Here is a 16,676-nt window from a genome sequence, read left to right as displayed (position 1 = left end):
ATGAATGCAGCTTTTCATTTAATAGAAGACAGTTTCAACAAAAATAAAACTCCACACACACACGAAACAGAAAGGAATGACAAACTTTAGCCAAAAAAAAAAAAAAAATGGGGGGGGGAGGGAGGAAAAGGAACACAAAATCAAACTGGTGCCATCTTCTTTTCTGTAAATGTAGTGTTAATGCAGCAAAAACTCCATGTGTGTCTGTGTGTCGGGTTGTGTGTGTATGACAGAGAGAGAGAGAGAGAGAGAGAGAGAAAGGAATCATGGTCAGGCAGGTGGTGGGCACACAAAGTCTTTGTTTTTCTCCCTCCTGCCTCTCCAGCCTGAATTTCCATGCAGCAAAAGTGCCCTCTCAAGCTCCCTGATAAGATTTTTATTGCACTTAAGAAAAATAATAATAAAGTAAAAAGCATAAAGTTCTATGTCTACCCAACAGCTGCCACCCTCCCCCCACCCCACATTTTCAGAGGGTGTTGCGGCGGAGAAAACAGTTCCTCTGCTAAGTCTATACAAAAAAAAGAGGGAGATTCCTTTTCGTTTCATTTTCGGGGTTAGTACCGCAAATCTCCTGCGGAGATTTCGTTTCGTGTCACCAGGAGGAAAGTAGTCCATCGTACAGGGGGAGAGAAGCGTGTATCTTTTTCTTCCTTTCCTGCTAGGTTAGAGTCGAGTGATCCCAGCGGGATTTCGTGAGAAAAGAATTCAAGGGCCCAAAGAGAGGGCTACTCTTCCCGCCGCACCTAGGCTTGAACCAAAAAAAGATGGCCGCTTGTTTTTACACCTGTCGTCCTAAAACACAGACTTCCCCATGCAAGGGGGCTGGTTGCCCCGGCTCTCGTCCTACTGGCGACATACGAAAGCATCAGTCCTGGTTTCCCGCCTTGGCAGGCAAGCTTCTTCTCTTTTGGAAGAAACCTTGCCTATCGGAGCTAATCTCTGAGGCCATTTGAACCTGGTCTTTGCGGAGCTTCCCGTAATAGCCTTTGGGATCTCTTCCACTGGGTCTCAACGCACCACCGGAGGGGGGGGGCAGGGGGAGGGACTGCACTGTTGGCTCCACCAGCTTCCCCCGCAATCCCAGGTATTTTTTTGGCTGCAAAAAAGTCCTTCCCTGAGAAATAAAATAATCAACCCCCACCCACCCTCTAGCAATACACTTTGTGCAGCAACCCACCTCCTCCCCGCTTTCGGCGCTGAACGGCCGGCCAGGAGACCCACAAAGCCTGGAGCATTTCCTCTGTGGAGCAAAACTTGGGAGAGCAGTTCGCGTTTCAACTTTTACCCCCTTTTCTCAAGGAAACTGAAGTTCCAGGGAGTGGGATAAGGGGTGCTGCTGTGAGGGATTCGACCTCCTTCTGCAAAAGTAGTGATTTTGGACCACGAAAGGCCCTGGTGATAGCAAGATAACACGCTTATCACTGCAGCTGGGTCCTTGTCCACAGCTGATGTACGCACAGGAACTGTGGGAAAGCCTACAACTTTTTGAGGAACAAAGTAACAATAAAAGATGAAAACTGCCCCAAAAATCAGCAGCATCCTAAGAAGTTTCTCACGTCAGTTTTATCGTATGGGGTGAACAAAACGGGAGGTGGGGGGGGGAGAGAACCACCCTGCCCTCTTCATAAACGTGCCATTTATGTAGTTTTACGGTCAGTTAAAATATTCGCTACTTCAACAGTCAAGCCATACACAGTATCACCCCCATCGTCCAAAAGTTCGGCATGGTATGGCTTGAAGAACAAATCTTGATAGGAGATGCAAGGAGTTTGGCTTGTTCTCTCTGCTGAAGGACAGGAGAACCCGGATCAGTCGAAGCCACGGCAGTCCTCTTATTGGTGGGCAATGGGCAAAGGTTGCCCATCAATGCACAAAAAGGCATCTCTCACACACACACACACACACACACACACACACACCGGGGCGCTCTCTCTCTCTCTCTCTCTCTCTCTCTCTCAGCTTACTTCAAACAACTTCACCAGGGAAAAGCAGCTTCTTGGTGGCTTCCCCGATTCGGTGCACTCTGCAAATTGGGAGGAAGCAGAGATCCTTTTCCTTTTTTTAAGGTGGTTGGAGGTTAAAAGGCGGGAGGAAAAACTGTTCCCATTCTGTTCAACAGACACCGAAGAAAAGACAAACAAACAAGGAGACGCAAGTAAGGGAGGGCGGTGGGTGGGGAAAGAGAAACTGGAAAATAAAAATAAATAGTAGTCTGTGCTGCGGATTAAACAGCCTCAATAGTCTTGCTTGGCAAGGGAGCTACAGCATTACGGCACTCTCAGCCAGCGGGACCCAGGAGAGGCCTGCTCCTCCCCAAGCATTCGTGGAAAACTGGACCTACTGGGACCTGCAGCGCTCGCGACACACACAAAGCAAACACACAGGGCCCTGTTCATCTGTAGTGTTCGCCCTTTTCCTTTTAAAGTTTCCCAGTTAGACTGGAGAGAGGCGGTGCCAACGATCCGAGTCTGCAAAACAGCCTCTCTGCCTTGTGAAATCACTTGCAAGGGGCATCCCCTTGCAAAAGGAAAAAAAAAATGAAACAAAAACATTGTTGAGTTCCGCCCCCCCTGGCAAGAGTTCCAGGGAGACACACCAAAGCAGCAAAAGATGTCAAGAGTTCGCCCTGAAGGAAGCTCTTCTCCTGGGTGAAGGTCTCCTTGGCTCTTCTGTTTCCTGAATCCCGACCCCCCCCTCCAAACAGAACATCTTTTATCAGAGGGAAGACTTCGAGAATGAGAAAAGGGGGGGTGGCGGCGGGGGAAATGGTCACAGTTGGAAATGGATGCCGTTCGGGGGAACGGGATGGGCGGCGCTTGTCACGTTGCCTCTGTGTGGCAGTCAGGGGGGCGGTGGTGGTGTTGTTTTCGGAATCACATGGTGAAGGGAGGAGGTAAAGCTAGGCAGGCGCTTTCCCAAAGAGACCCCATTGGATGCGGAATGGCCCAGAACTGAAAGAGAGAGAAAAGGAGAAGGTGGGGAGGGAAGCAAGAAAGATGTCCGGGAGACCAGAGTGGGAGGGTAACGCAGTGGCGTAGCGTGGGGGGTGCAGGGGGGGCCGGCCGCACTGGGCACAACATCTGGGGGGGGGCGCGCTCGCCGCCTCCGGAATTGCCGAAGAGCCTCGGGCGCAGGCTGTAGCAGAGCCCCATGTCTCGCGGAACCGACGAGCTGTGCGCGCGTCCGGGCTGAAGCCGTCCGGCAGGCAGCAGCTCTCAGCACTCGCCGCAGTCCCCGCGCGTCAGGGCCGCGGAGGGCGCGCCAGGCAGCCCCTCCTCACAGCCCCCTCGCCACCGCTGCTGCAGCTGCTGGGCCATGTTGCATTTTCCTCGCCTCTCTGCCCTCCTCCTCCTCCGGGCAAGCGGCGTCGTTTGGGCGGCAGCGCCAGCGGCAACTCGCCTCAGATCACCTGACACGGACCCACCGCCGTGGCTACCTTACCATAAATACCCCAGCCCAGGCAGCAGCAAGAAGAAGCTGGCAGCGGCGGCAGGTTAGGGGTTAGGGGCGCAAATTACTTGCCTTGCCCCGGGTTAGGGGGTGCAAATTACTTGCCTTGCCCCGGGTGCTGACAACCCACGCTACACCGCTGGGGCAACGCAAGCAGATACAGACCCATATCTAATTATAAAATCACCGGCTTCTTACCAACTCATAAAAATGGCACAGTGCTAAATTTTCAATGTAGCTGCCTTGAAAGGAGGGGGGGGGAGGTTTGAAACCCTTAAATAAAATTTCATTACAATTCTCTTCAGCCCCCTTCCAATCTTAACTTTCTCCCTTCAATTTGTCCCGGGATGTTAGCACCACGCTGACTGCTTCTGCTTCCCCATCCAGCAATATATTGAATAGTAAGTATGTATTTCAGGTTATCCCAACCTAGAAATACTACTACTCTAACAATAGCTCAAGTACCCGGCCCTCCCCATTCTCAGCCCTCACAAACACTTCCCTCCTGCTCTTGCTGTGCTGTATTATATATGTTTCGGGTAAATATATATATAATATATATACATTTTAGGTAAATATATTTACCTGAACACCACCCAGATTTGTTTCTAACGCCATGAGATTGAGAAGCTTGACAAACAGGCACACCAAGCTTGAATTTTCAAAATGCTCAGGTTCTGCTAAAGCAGTGTTTCCCAAGCTTGGGTCTGCAGCTGCTTTTGGACTACAATTCCCATCATCCCTGACCTGCTAGCTAGGGATGATGGGAGATGTAGTCAAAAAACCTAAGTTTGGGAAAACCTGTGCTAAAGCTTACTTACTTAGAAAGTGGAAAACTCACTGAACCCAGCGGGACCTGATTCCTGCATGAGTGTGTTCAGGATTAATGCTTTCTAGGTGCCATTCTGCTGGTGCAGCAATGCAGGGATGAAGAGGTCCTGCCCCCCCCCCATGTTATCCTTCCTGGAGCCACCCCTTTTAGCAGGCAGCATATTCCCTCTGCCCATTTTGACACGCAACTCCCTTACCTAAAGCGTCACATTGGCTCCTGCCCCATCTCTAGGCTTGCTTCCAAAAGTAATTCCTCCAGCTCCTTCTCGTTCTTGGAACAGTTTAGCTCTGGAAAGCAGAGTGGAAAGGCAGAGAGTCAGCCAGGTACTTGCCCTGCTCCCAAGGAGTGTCTAAACCTGGCCTTTGCTTCTGTGTTCAAAATCCCTGTGAAATCCGTAGTCACCTGCCTTTTAGGAGGCAAGACGCCACACGGCTGAGCCCACCCCACCCACCCACCCAGCCCCCCCCCCCCGGTTTCATTCCTTGACACAATAAGAGTAGGGTGGAGCCTGTCTGGTACCCTATATATACGCCTCTCCCAGAATGCAAAGCATGCTCTCTCTCTCTCTATGTGCTTACCATGTTCTACAGAGCAACTGGCCATTTTCCCATCATGCCCTGAGGGAGCATCTGGTAGTGCATGAACAAACTCCATCCTTAGTCCGTTGGGCAGCAGAGAGCTGTGAACAGCACTCTCACATGGCCCAGAGTTCATCTTTTCTGCCCCCAAAACAGGGCTTGGTGTGGAGGGGGAGGTTTCTGAGCCAGCTGCCCACTTGGGAACAGCCTCAGTCTCTTGTCCATCTGAGCATTCAGTCTTTGCTGGCTGAGCCTGAGGGGCTGGAAGGTCGCTCGGCTTTGGCGGAGAAGCCTGTGGAGGAAGAGGGCTTCCCTCTTGCCGCGTATCGGCGCCCCCCGGCGCTGCCTTCTCCGGCAGGCTCTCCACCCGCGTAACGACAAATATTTTGTGGCCTCGCCCAGGGCTGGAGACCGCAATCCTCCTCTCGTTCCCGGGAGAGCTGGCCTGAGCTGGAGGCCCACTGGTGACTCCCAATCGAGATTCACATTTTATTTCTTCCGTAGTGTTCAAGGGGCGCAGCTCCCTGCTTTCGGGGCTAAGGACACCGCTGGTCTTTGGGGGGGAAGGTGGCTTGGGCAAGTCGCCCGCATGATCAGGGCTGCTGAGCTTCTGAGGCGACGGCGGGAGAGCCTTCATCACCAGCTTCTCATCCTCTTCTTCGTCTGTGTCCGAATCGGAGTCTGAGGACTCGTCGTCGCCACCAGCTCCCTTGTCGGCCGCCCCATTCTCCTGGGAGGGCGGTGCCTCCCTGATTTCCTCCCCCTCCTCCGGCGTGGGCGCCATGTCGCCGTTCTGCCCCTCGTCCTCCACCGGCCCCTCCTCGAGGGGCTCCGTGATGGTGATTTCGGGCATGGAGGCGGACTGCTGGAGCTGCTGCTCCTTCTCCTCCTTCTCTTTGGCAAGGACAAAGTTGCGCTTGCAGCCGTTCTGGATCTCTGTCAAGAGGGCCTTCTGCGTCTCGATAAAGCTCTTCACCTGCAAAAGGGAGAAAGGCACAGGGGCGCCATTTATTGTAAAGCTGGGGTAGGCAAAACATTTTTCAGCCTGAGGGGCCCACAGCCTCCTAGACAACTTGGGGGGGGGGCAAAGTTGGCAAGGCAAGGAGCGTAAATTTTATCTTTCAATGCCAGGTTAGTTTTCTCCCATATTCATGCACCTCCTCTCCATCTTCAATGCAAGCAAGTATTGTCAGAGCTCAAGGACATTTTCCAGCTTAGGCAAAACATCCCAGGAGGAAAGGAAATGGGGGCACTAGGGGATAGGTTGGGAGAGTTGTGTGTGGTAGAGGGAGAGTGGCATGGGGCAGACAGAAAGACTTGGGGCCCAAGAGTCTTGAGGGTCCCAACCACCGTTGTAAGGGAAGCTGGCACAGAGCCCGAAGGTGGGCGTTTTGATGAGTTTGGCCTTGCCTGCTTGAGCTCAGATGCTGCATGGGTTGGAAGGAATCAGAGAGCTATTATTATTATTATTATTATTATTATTATTATTATTTTATTAAATTTTGACATAAATATATTTCACAAACATACAAAAGACAAAATGAAAAAGAAAAAACAGAAAAAGAGAGAAAAAAAACAAAAAAAAACATGAAATACATACAACTTTAATGACATTGATTGACTTCCCTTTATCTCGATTTCGGAAATTATTATCTTGTTTATCTATCTGTTGTGTCTATTCCTTAATAAAACTTTTTACGTAGTAAGCGTTATCTCATGCTTACTGTGATTTCTATAAGTACATATGTGTTTCTGATCAACATTTTGATTTTCCCCTTGTCTCTATTTCCATATATATCCTAAATTTATCCCATTCATTGTTAAATTTTGCACTTCTTTGATTTCTTATTTTCTGTGTCAATTTAGCCAGCTCCAAATAATCGGATAATTTATGTTGCCACTCCTTTAGTGTTGGGATTTTTGGTGTTTTCCAGTACTGTGCTATGAGGGTTCTGGCGGCCACCGTTGCATATTGAAAAAAGGTTCTATCTTCTTCTTTGATATCCTTACCAATTATCCCCAGCAGGGAGGCTTCGGGTTTTTTAACAAACGTGTATTTAAGAATTTTTTTTTAATTCATTATAGATGGATTCCCAAAATTTTTTGAGAATCTCGCACGTCCACCACATATGAATGAATTCGCCCTCCTTGCTCTTACATTTCCAACACAGTTTATCGCCCGTTCTATACATTTTATGTAGTTTTACCGGCGTTATGTACCATCTGTACATCATCTTATACATGTTTTCCTTTAGTGTCGTGCATGCTGAAAAATTCATATCTTTACACCACAATGCCTTCCATTTGTCAAACTCTATGTTGTACCCTAGGTCTACTGCCCACTTCACCATCACATCCTTTACTTCCTCGTCCTTGGTGTCCCACTCAAGCAACTGGTTGTACATTTTTGATAATAATTTTGTTTTACTTTCTATTATTTCAATCTGAAATCTACATTTCCTGTCATTTATTCCGATCTTATTATCTTCCTTCCACATTGAATTAATTTGATGGTATTGAATCCAGCCAGTCAGCTTGCTTTTTATTTCTTCATAAGGTCTAATCCTCCACCCGTATTCTGTTTTGGTTAGTAAATCTTCATATGTCCATCTTTCCCCCTCTATATTTAATTTTTTAATTGTTAAAATGTCTATTGGTGATAACCACCAGGGCGTTTTCTGCTTCAACAGTTTTTTATTCCTTTCCCACACTTCCAGCAGTGGCCCTCTGAAAATGTGATTAGAAAAACCTTTATGAACCCTTCCCTTGTCTCGCCATAAATAGGCATGCCAACCGAATCTTAGATTAAACCCCTCTAGATCTAACAAATTTTTGTTTTTGATGACAATCCAGTCTTTTACCCAACAAAGACATGCAGCTTCGTAATATAACCTCAAGTTTGGAACCGCAAGGCCACCCCTATCTCTTTGGTCTGTGAGCAATTTAAATCTGATTCTTGGTCTCTTTCCCTGCCAAATGAATTTAGAAAGTAATCTCTGCCATTCTTTGAATATTGAGGTTCCTCTAATTATTGGTATATTCTGAAATAGGAAGAGTAATCAGAGAGCTTTTATGCTGGAGGGGATCAAAAGACCACTGCGGCCCCGGACAAATTACACACACAGAAGCCTTGCAAAGTATGGACCTTCATGGGCAATACAGGGGGAGGAGAAACGCTCCTCAAACATCATACATTGTAGAATTGGAAGGGATCCTGAGGGTCCTCTAGGCCAACCCTCCTCAACGCAGGAATCTCAACTAAAACATCCACAACAGATGGCCACCCAACCTCTGCATGAAAACCCCCAATGAAGGAGGGTCCGTTCCACAATTGGACAGCGCTTACTGCCAGAAAATTCTTCCTGATTTTGCTGATGTGCCTCTTTTCTCCCTGCAGCAGGTTTCAATGTGGGGGTGCATCTCTCAGGGGCCTCTCTGTGGCTACAACTGCCTCATCGAGTGCACACCTGGCAGTAGCTGAGAGACGTCGGACTGACAGATCTGCATTTTCCTAACTTGTAGGTGTACTTTTGACAATAAAGAGTTACTAACTTACTCCAGATATCCCTTGCCCAGCAGTACTATGACAGGCCACAGGAAGCTGGTCTGGCTACTGGTGTACCTAGATCAGTATTGCCCGCACTGACTGGCAACAGCTCTTGCCAGGGTTCCAGGCGGAGTCTCTCCCATCTCTACATGGGTGATGCTGGAGGCTGAACCTGGACTCCTCCGCGTGCAAATCATGCGCTCTGCCATTGCGTCACAGCTCTTCCGCACGGGGAAGGCCTTCCACAAGTGGGAAGGGACAAAGAGAAGCCAAATGCCTGACACAACTGGAGTTTTTCTACCTGCCTACACCACACCTGTGACAGTGCCAGGCACTGGGCCTCTATTTTTCCGGAGCGGAGGGTTTATCAGAGAGGCAGTAGGGTTACCTGGCTGGCTGTGCCGGCACGCGCCATGTGCGGACCCAAAGCTACGCCAGCAAAACCGACCTATAGCAACAGAAACGTGAGACGGCGGGTATCGAGTGGCTCGGACAAAGGCTTTTGCTCCCTGGCGGGCGGAATCGTGTTACTGCCTCGCGACACAGAAAGCTTTTACAACGCGGCATTTCAAATGAAGGCAGCTCAGCAGCAACAGCAGTGGGCTGTCGGCAAGGGATGCCGCTCCAAAGTTCGAGCTTGAGGGTCCTGGAAATATAAATTGCTGGGAACAGGAGACAGGTGCCCACACGAAGGCATTTGCCACAAGCTCCCCAGCAGCTATTTAGACACCTGTAGACGTCAAGAGTGTTTATGTGTTTGGTCATGAGGGACCAGGAAAGCACATGGCTACGCCATTCTGTTTCCATACAGAGAACACTGCTGGGTAAATACTAAGGTGTGTGGCTTCCGCCCTTTATAAAACACCCTGTTCCATCTTCATACCATCTCCTGCTCCCAGCCAAATTCCTTCCCCCCCCCCACACACTTTCTCAAAAGACCCTTTTTGCTTCTGCTTTGATGTCTCTATCCCAACCTGTCTTAGTGGGACTCAGGGTGGTGTACACAAAATCATCCCATTTCGTGCAAGGCTGAGAGCCTTGACCCACAACAGCCTAAAAAGCGAGTTCTGGGCATTTAAGAAGGATGCTGACAAGCTGGAATGTGTGCAGAGGAGGGCAACCAAGATGATCAAGGGTCTGGAAACCAAAGCCTTATGAGGAACGGTTGTGGGAATTGGGTATGTTTCGCCTGGGAAAGAAGAGGCTGAGAGGAGAAAGGACAGCCATCTTCAAATATCTCAATGGAATATCTCATGGAGGATGGAGCAAGCTTGTTTTCTCCCACTCCAGAGGGTAGGACTTGAACCAGTGGATTAAAAGTTAAAAGAAAGGAGATTCCTACTAAATATCCGGAAAAAACTTTTTGACAGTAAAAGCTGTTTGAGAGTGGAACGGACTCCCTTGGAAGGTTGTGGAGTCTCCATCCTTGGAAGGTTTTTATGCAGAGGCTGACCCTTGGGATCCCTTCCAACTCTACAATTCTATGGGCTAGGTGGGGGTTGAAGGCTCCAGGGGCACCCCTGGTGGTTCAAGCACTCCCTGCATGCCTAATATGAGCAGAAAATCAAACTAGGCCATCTCAGGAGGGTTCTGACTTCCCCAGCTGCTACCTTCTGTCTGCAACAGAAGCACAGCACAGACTCACCGATTCCTTTTTGGGCTCCCTGTCGAGGTCCAGCCTGAGCAGCGAGTGATTGACTTTCAGGGCTAAAGACAAGGCCATCAACCCTCCGGTCTTGATTTCGTTCTCCCGAAGGTCCAGCCGAAGTAGCCGGGGACTCTCCGCGATGAATTCCGCCACTGCCACAGCGCCTGGGCACCAAGAGACACAGCCAGTGAGTCCATGTGAAACGCAGGGGCCAAGCCTGTGGCGGCTGCTCTGCCCTCGGAAAAGACAGAGCGCCGCGTGAGCACCCGGGGAGGCTGCGTGGCCTGGCTTACCCTCACACGTCAGCTTGGTCGACGCCAAGCCCAACCTCAGCACTGAGCGGTTGCTGATGAGCCCGTTCTTCAGGTTGCGGACACCTTCATTGCCGATGGGGTTGTGTCCCAGATTCAGGGTCTCCAGGCTCTGAGTGTGAGGCTGGAGATGCAAACAGGGAATGTTGGTTTGTTGCTTGTTTACTGACTGCCTCTGGGGGCTTAGTCCACTTCAAGGCAGCTCACAACGGCTCAATTTGCACACAACACTGACCCAAACCAGGGATCAGCCCAGTCCGGTGAGTCTGCGAGCTCCCGTAGAGGAGACTGCAGTTGCTTTGTCCCTCCTCTGGTCCTGTTACTACTGCGAGCTATGCCACGGTTTGAGGATTAGCATGTTGTCTGAACCTGAGCTCACGCTTTGTCTCCTTCAGGCAAACCATGAACTGTAAATCAAGAAACACACCTTGGTAATGACCTTGTGGTCTGTCTGGAGTGAGACGAACAATGAGTCGAGCTTTGAAAGACACGCTAAGACAAACAGTGGCTTAGCTCCCAGCAACAGAATCAAACAGAGAACCGAAGAGGCTGCAACTGCCTGTCCAGAAACCCACATGCTCACCTGTTCGCACAAAGTCATGGTTTCACTTAGCCTCACCCGTGAACCGGGCCTATGGTCTGAAGACACAATTCACACAACAGATTTTTAAATTGATAATGGCAGCAGCATGGACATGAGAACCACCATACAGAATTCCTGCATACATACAGAGCTCTTTTAAGATGAACGGCTGTTCTAACAATGAAGGCCTTATGTGTAGAAGGTACAGCCCCAAATAAGTAGTTTTTAAAACCCACATACAAGTTTGGGGGCCAAATGCACCTCTGTGGGAAGGGCTTTCCACAATCTGGGTTCTGAGTCACTCTGTCCTCAGGTCCGCTGGTGCTCACATCGCCCGAGAATTTGCAAGGCTCTCTGTGCAGGATTCTGGCCACCCAAGTGGGAAATGAACCCCGTGTTTCGTAAGAGAACTGGCAACTGGCTGATGTTTAACCTCCATCCAGCAGGGACCTCATCATTCCTCCCTACTCCCAAATCAACAGCTGTGAGGAGGGTAGAAGGCAGACCCACTGAAACCCAAAGCAGGTCCAACATACAACAGAGTTGTATGAAATATTTTCTGTCTCTTAACTACACCCAATCCAATTCACCAGGTGATGAGAAAGGGACAAAACGTTCTCTCCACACACTTGCAGCTAAAAGCAAACATTAGCCGTTCCTTGGAGGAAAATCCTTGAGCCCCCACCCAAGCCATTTTTAGTTGTCCTGTTCAGCACCTATTCTGGGAAGGCTGCAGCTCAGTGATAGAGCACCAGCCTTGCATGCAGACGGTCCCAAATTCTATCCCTGGCATCTCCATGTAAGCCTGGGAAGGACTTCCTGCCTGAAACCCTGGAGAGGCACAGCTGGTCAGCGCAGACAGCAGGAAGAACCCATGGTCTGACTCAATCTAAGGGATAGCCTCCTTGGGATAGCTCCACCGGCAGAGCTCAGACTCTAAACCTCAGGGTTGTGGGTTCGAGCACCATGTTGGGCAAAAGATTCCAGCACTGCAGGGGGCTGGACTAGATGACTCTGGCGGTCCCTTCCATCGCTACAATTCTATGATTCTAAGGCAACTTCCTGCCTTCCATTACCCCTTTTTTCCTTTTTTTTTTTTTAAGACGGGACAGCTGAACGCAGTACAGGCAGAGAACATTTCGCACGGGGGTCCCGTTCTCACCCTGCCTTTTTCTGGGTGCAAAAGGACCCGCGTCAATTGGACGCCCCTAGAATGGTCACCGCCTGTATTCTAACGATGGCAGAAGCAGCCCTAAATTTATAATGGCTTTTGGTAGCTGTCTGTTGTTTTCAATACCGGGAAGGAGAAAAAGGAGGTTCTGTTTTCAAGTTGGGCTGGATGGGTAGGAGGGGGGGCAGCAAGCGCAGCTGCCTCTGGGCTTTCCAGCTCACAGTGTGCTTTGGTGATCCCCCCCCCCCCGGACTGCACCAGGCCAGATGTTCCCACCCCTAACATGGAAGGAGGGGGTTAAAGCTCAGTGGCAGAGCTCCCATGTTGCACTCAGGAGGCCCCAAGGCGCAAACCCCAGATAACAGATCAGCTGGGCAGAGAGGGCCAACATGTTGCCCAACAAAGCTCCCACAGGGCTGGAGCGCTGAATGGCCTCTGGCTCCCGAGCCAGAGAACGAGGCCCCAGGGCAGCAAGGCTGCCTGTGACTCACCAGTGTCATCCCCATGTAAGCCATGCCGGTGTGAGTCAGCTGGTTGTTCCACAGCACCAGGGTGACAAGGCCTTTCCGCTGCTCCTTCAGCCCCTCGCAGATGTACGCCAGGCCTGTGAAGCGAATGACGAGCAGTTGAGGGAGGGAGGGAGGGAGGGAGGGTGGGAGTCCTTTTTCGCAGCCCTCATTAGACGCGACACCAGCTCAGTCGGACACAAATACCCAGGCACCATCGGCTTTCGGAGGCAGCACTTTCCTTGTCTCAACTAATCCCCCTCCCCTTTCTCTCCCCCCCTCGCTCCGCCAACTCGGCTGTCACGGTGGCAGCCGGGAAAATTTTGTGCGCTCGTTGGATTTGTGTTTAAAAGGACAGAAGAGAGTACCATAAGAACACATTTGCATTTTCTCTGCATGTCCGATTCAGGGAACAGCTAAATCGGTTTGCTCATCAGATTTATATCCTCTGACGGCAACAGCTGGGCAAATTCCCCATGTTAAGTTCAATTGGTTCTTTTGGTTCTAGTTAGGAGGGGGATTTTTAAGATGGGGGAAACTGAAGACGGCAACTTTTTATTTGGTTGTAAATATCCAACACCGCCTTCCGTTATGTGCAAAAGACACCCACGTGAGGCTCTGGTAAATGCGTCACGTTTTATTTCAAATTAAATGTGTTCAAGGATTTAACCAGTTGATAGGCAGATGATCAGAGCCAACCAAACTCATTTAAGTAGCCGACGGCTCTGTTCTTCCAAATTAGAAGAACTTCTTGCTGGTGAGTAGTTTGGCACAGCTAAAATAAAAATACATTAATATATTAATTAACACACCAGACATTATAAGCTTCCCGATACAGGGCTGCCTTCAGGTGTCTACGGAAGGTTGTATAACAGTTTATCTCTCTGACATCTAATGATGTCAAACAACATGTGTTCAAACAACAGAATCCGACCATTTCTTAGAAGAGAATTTGAGCTGCCCTGGCCTAGACCGCAACTATTGTCTTTCTTCTTAAGCACACTGCAGAGACACAGCCTGAGCCCTCCTCTCGGTTTCTCAAAGAACTTTGGGGGAGACCGAAGCAGGGATCCCTCACCTGAGTCCAGGATGTGGTTGTTCCTCAGATCCAGAATCTGTATGAAGCAATTGAACTTCAAGAGGTTGCCCAACTGAGCCGAGTCCTGGAGGCTGTTCAGCTTGTTGTCAGCCAGGTAAAGCTCCCGCAAATTCATGTTCATTTTAAGAGCCGTTGCTGGAAAGCAGACAAAGGGGAGAATAAAATTAAAGAGAAGTGGCTGCCTTGCTGCACCTCCCAGGTGACAACGAGATTTCTGCCTGCCCAGCTTGGCAGCGGATGTGAGTCCAGGCCACAGACCCCCTGTGCCACTGATGCATCCCTTCACAGGACAAGCCCAGGGCTTCGGCCTGTTATGAGTCTGCCAGCAGCAAGTAAGGAGGAGAGATGGGCCTTGCCCCTTAATCTGAAGAAGAAGAGGAAGAGTTTGGATTTGATATCCCGCTTTATCACTCCCCTTCAGGAGTCTCAAAGCGGCTAACAATCTCCTTTTCCCTTCCTCTCCCACAACAAACACTCTGTGATGTGAGTGGGGCTGAGAGACTTCAGAGAAGTGTGACTAGCCCAAGGTCACCCAGCAGCTGCATGTGGAGGAGCAGGGAAGCGAACCCGGTTCACCAGATTACGAGTCCACCGCTCTTAACCACTACACCACACTGGCTCTAAATTAGCCCACCAGCCAACTGGCCGACCGTTTGAAACCAACAAGTTAAATAATGAGGTCTTCTGTCTTTCTCCAGTTTTCCTCAGTGAGACAACTCCCCGTTCCTGCCCACAAGACGAGGTGGACAAATCTAACTGGCTGCCCCATGCGGATGGAGCAAGGAGAGGCACAATCTACCAGAAGCTCTCCTGTTTATTTATCCGCCTCAAGACGTAATAAGTGAGTAAAGAGGAGATAAGCTGGGGTCGCTTCAAGGGCAGGTAACGTATGAGAAAATGGCAGCGGTGTCTTGGAAGCCTATGAAATCTCAGGAGGGGAACTGCCTGTCGTGCCCAATACAGAGAACTGTCTGAAAGCCGTGAGTTCTCATTCAATCCACCTGCCTTCTGCCTGGGGCTGCAGAGAGACCACAGCTAGCTTGTAAAGACTGGCTACCCAAGAGGAGGAAGAGAATGGAATTTAAGGACCAATCCCTCCCTGCTCTTCATTTATAGACACCTGGAACTGAAAGCACAAGGTCAGCCGCAGCTGGGCATTTGTCACTAGGCGGCCCGTAACTGAAGGAGACTGTCTTTCAAACTTCATCCATTATTGCTAGCATTCTTTAGGCTGGCTCCTATTCATTATTAATGCCTTCAGCAGGATGCAAAAAACCAGGTGAGGGTGTTTCGTTCTCCCAAGTTTAATACTGCTTCTCTTGGTATCTCTCACCTAGGCTAATCTTTAAAAATGACGCCTTTGGGAACTGGAGTCCAGTGTTAGTGGTAAAGCCTGGATTTCATACTCAGAAGAGTCAGGATGAACCAAAACCAGAGCATGTGTGGTTCCGGTTCCTATTCAATCCTCCCCTATATTTTACGACACCTCCCTTGGACTCTGCATGTGGATCTGGGAGCTCTGGCAAGGCAAGGGTCCCCTTCGAACCTCCACACTGCGCCTTTCAAGGATCTAGGCAGACTGAAGAGCCCAGGGATGAGGGAAGGCAACAAGGGGGCTTCTGCCTGCATCCGTGGGGACTGCTCTGCCCCTCATTATGACCATCAATGCTGTCACATTCGCAGTGTTGCAGAAGGATGCCTTTGGCAGGCAAGGAGCCCTCGCAGAAAAGACCCCTGCTAGCAGCAAGCTGAGCTCTCAGCGGGGAATTAGGAAAAGTGGCAATGGAAGCGGAGGGTCAGCAAGAGAGAAGGGCGTTTGGCTGGGTACATAGAGGGCAACTCAAGCTGTTCACCTAGCAACATCAGGGGCCGCCCCGACAGGCTGGCGTTCTCCAGGTGCAGCACGGCCAGGCTGTTGCTGATGCGCAAGGCGCGCGCCACAAACGGTGCCGAGTGATCGAGCAGAGGTGTGTTGCGGGCGTCCAAGTACTGGAGGCAGTTTGTCTGTGGAAGGAAAGAAATGTTGAGAGTCAGGTCATAGAAAAGTATGAACGGTGCTGTACCTGGATATCAACAAATGTTTCAGCTCAGAATGCCTGTGAGCCAGAGGTGCTCTTAGCCAGCACCCCAAAGCAGGTTGTCGTGCAACCAAGTCAAAGGGCTGGAAGCAGCCAGAAGAGTATGCAGTGGACCAGACATGCGCAGCAGGAGAGAACAATCGGTATACAGTGGTACCTCTGGTTACAAACTTAATTCATTCTGGAGGTCCGTTTTTAACCTGAAACTGTTCTTAACCTAAAGCACAACTTTAGCTAATGGGGCCTCCCACTGCCACCACGCCGCTGCTGTGCGATTTCTGTTCTCATCCTGAAGCAAAGTTCTTAACCCGAGGTACTATTTCTGGGTTAGTGGAGTCTGTAACCTGAAGCGTCTGTAACCCGAGGTACCACTGTATTGAAAGTGAAACCACTGCTGCTCCTGAGTTCTCATGCCACCAGCACCCGGCTGCAGCCCGTGGCGAGGGACGCAGCTTGTGGTTTCACTCGTGATATAGCGCTGGGTGAAGCAGCCATCTCGCACTGGCCCTCATACCGCTGAGGGAGAAACAAGCTACATTGGCCAGACCAATGTAGCTTGTTCCTCCCTCGGCTGCCCACACAGGCAGGCGGATTGTTTCTATTTCTGCATTGAGGGGCGCACGGCTGCCTGCTTGCACAAGCTGGAGACGGGGGTGGGGGCTCTGGTAGACTTCTCCGTTTAGGAGCTAGCAGCTGCACACCTGCGCTCCTCAACGGACAAAGAGTTAGCTCACAGCCCCTGCACGAGCGAAGCGGCGGGCTTCTCTGCTGATCAAGCCCACAGCCTTCGGCTCGCACAGGGTGGGTGGGTTAGCTCTTCCTCCCGGGAGGAAGTGCTGGGGCTGCCTTATGCCGCCATTGGGCTCGGTGCTT

At 50.3% G+C, this 16,676-nt stretch overlaps 1 protein-coding gene across 1 annotated transcript in view; it reads right to left on the bottom strand.

The window, feature by feature from the left end:
* PPP1R37 (protein phosphatase 1 regulatory subunit 37) overlaps positions 1-16,676 on the bottom strand; it is a 51,574-nt gene continuing 34,898 nt past the window's right edge. The window contains exons 6-13 of the mRNA XM_079985323.1: positions 15,579-15,729; positions 13,705-13,860; positions 12,612-12,724; positions 10,349-10,490; positions 10,053-10,219; positions 4,861-5,836; positions 4,479-4,569; positions 1-2,951 (exon numbers count right to left, since the gene is read on the bottom strand). Coding sequence (XP_079841449.1) covers positions 4,487-4,569; positions 4,861-5,836; positions 10,053-10,219; positions 10,349-10,490; positions 12,612-12,724; positions 13,705-13,860; positions 15,579-15,729 — 1,788 coding nt within the window. The 3' untranslated portion in view covers positions 1-2,951; positions 4,479-4,486. The remainder of the gene's footprint in view (positions 2,952-4,478; positions 4,570-4,860; positions 5,837-10,052; positions 10,220-10,348; positions 10,491-12,611; positions 12,725-13,704; positions 13,861-15,578; positions 15,730-16,676) is intronic.

This window comes from Podarcis cretensis (assembly GCF_951804945.1).
Source record: "Podarcis cretensis genome assembly, chromosome: 8".
Lineage (NCBI taxonomy): Eukaryota > Metazoa > Chordata > Lepidosauria > Squamata > Lacertidae > Podarcis > Podarcis cretensis.
Note: the sequence above shows the minus strand (reverse complement) of the source record. Positions and strands in the feature narration are given on the sequence as shown.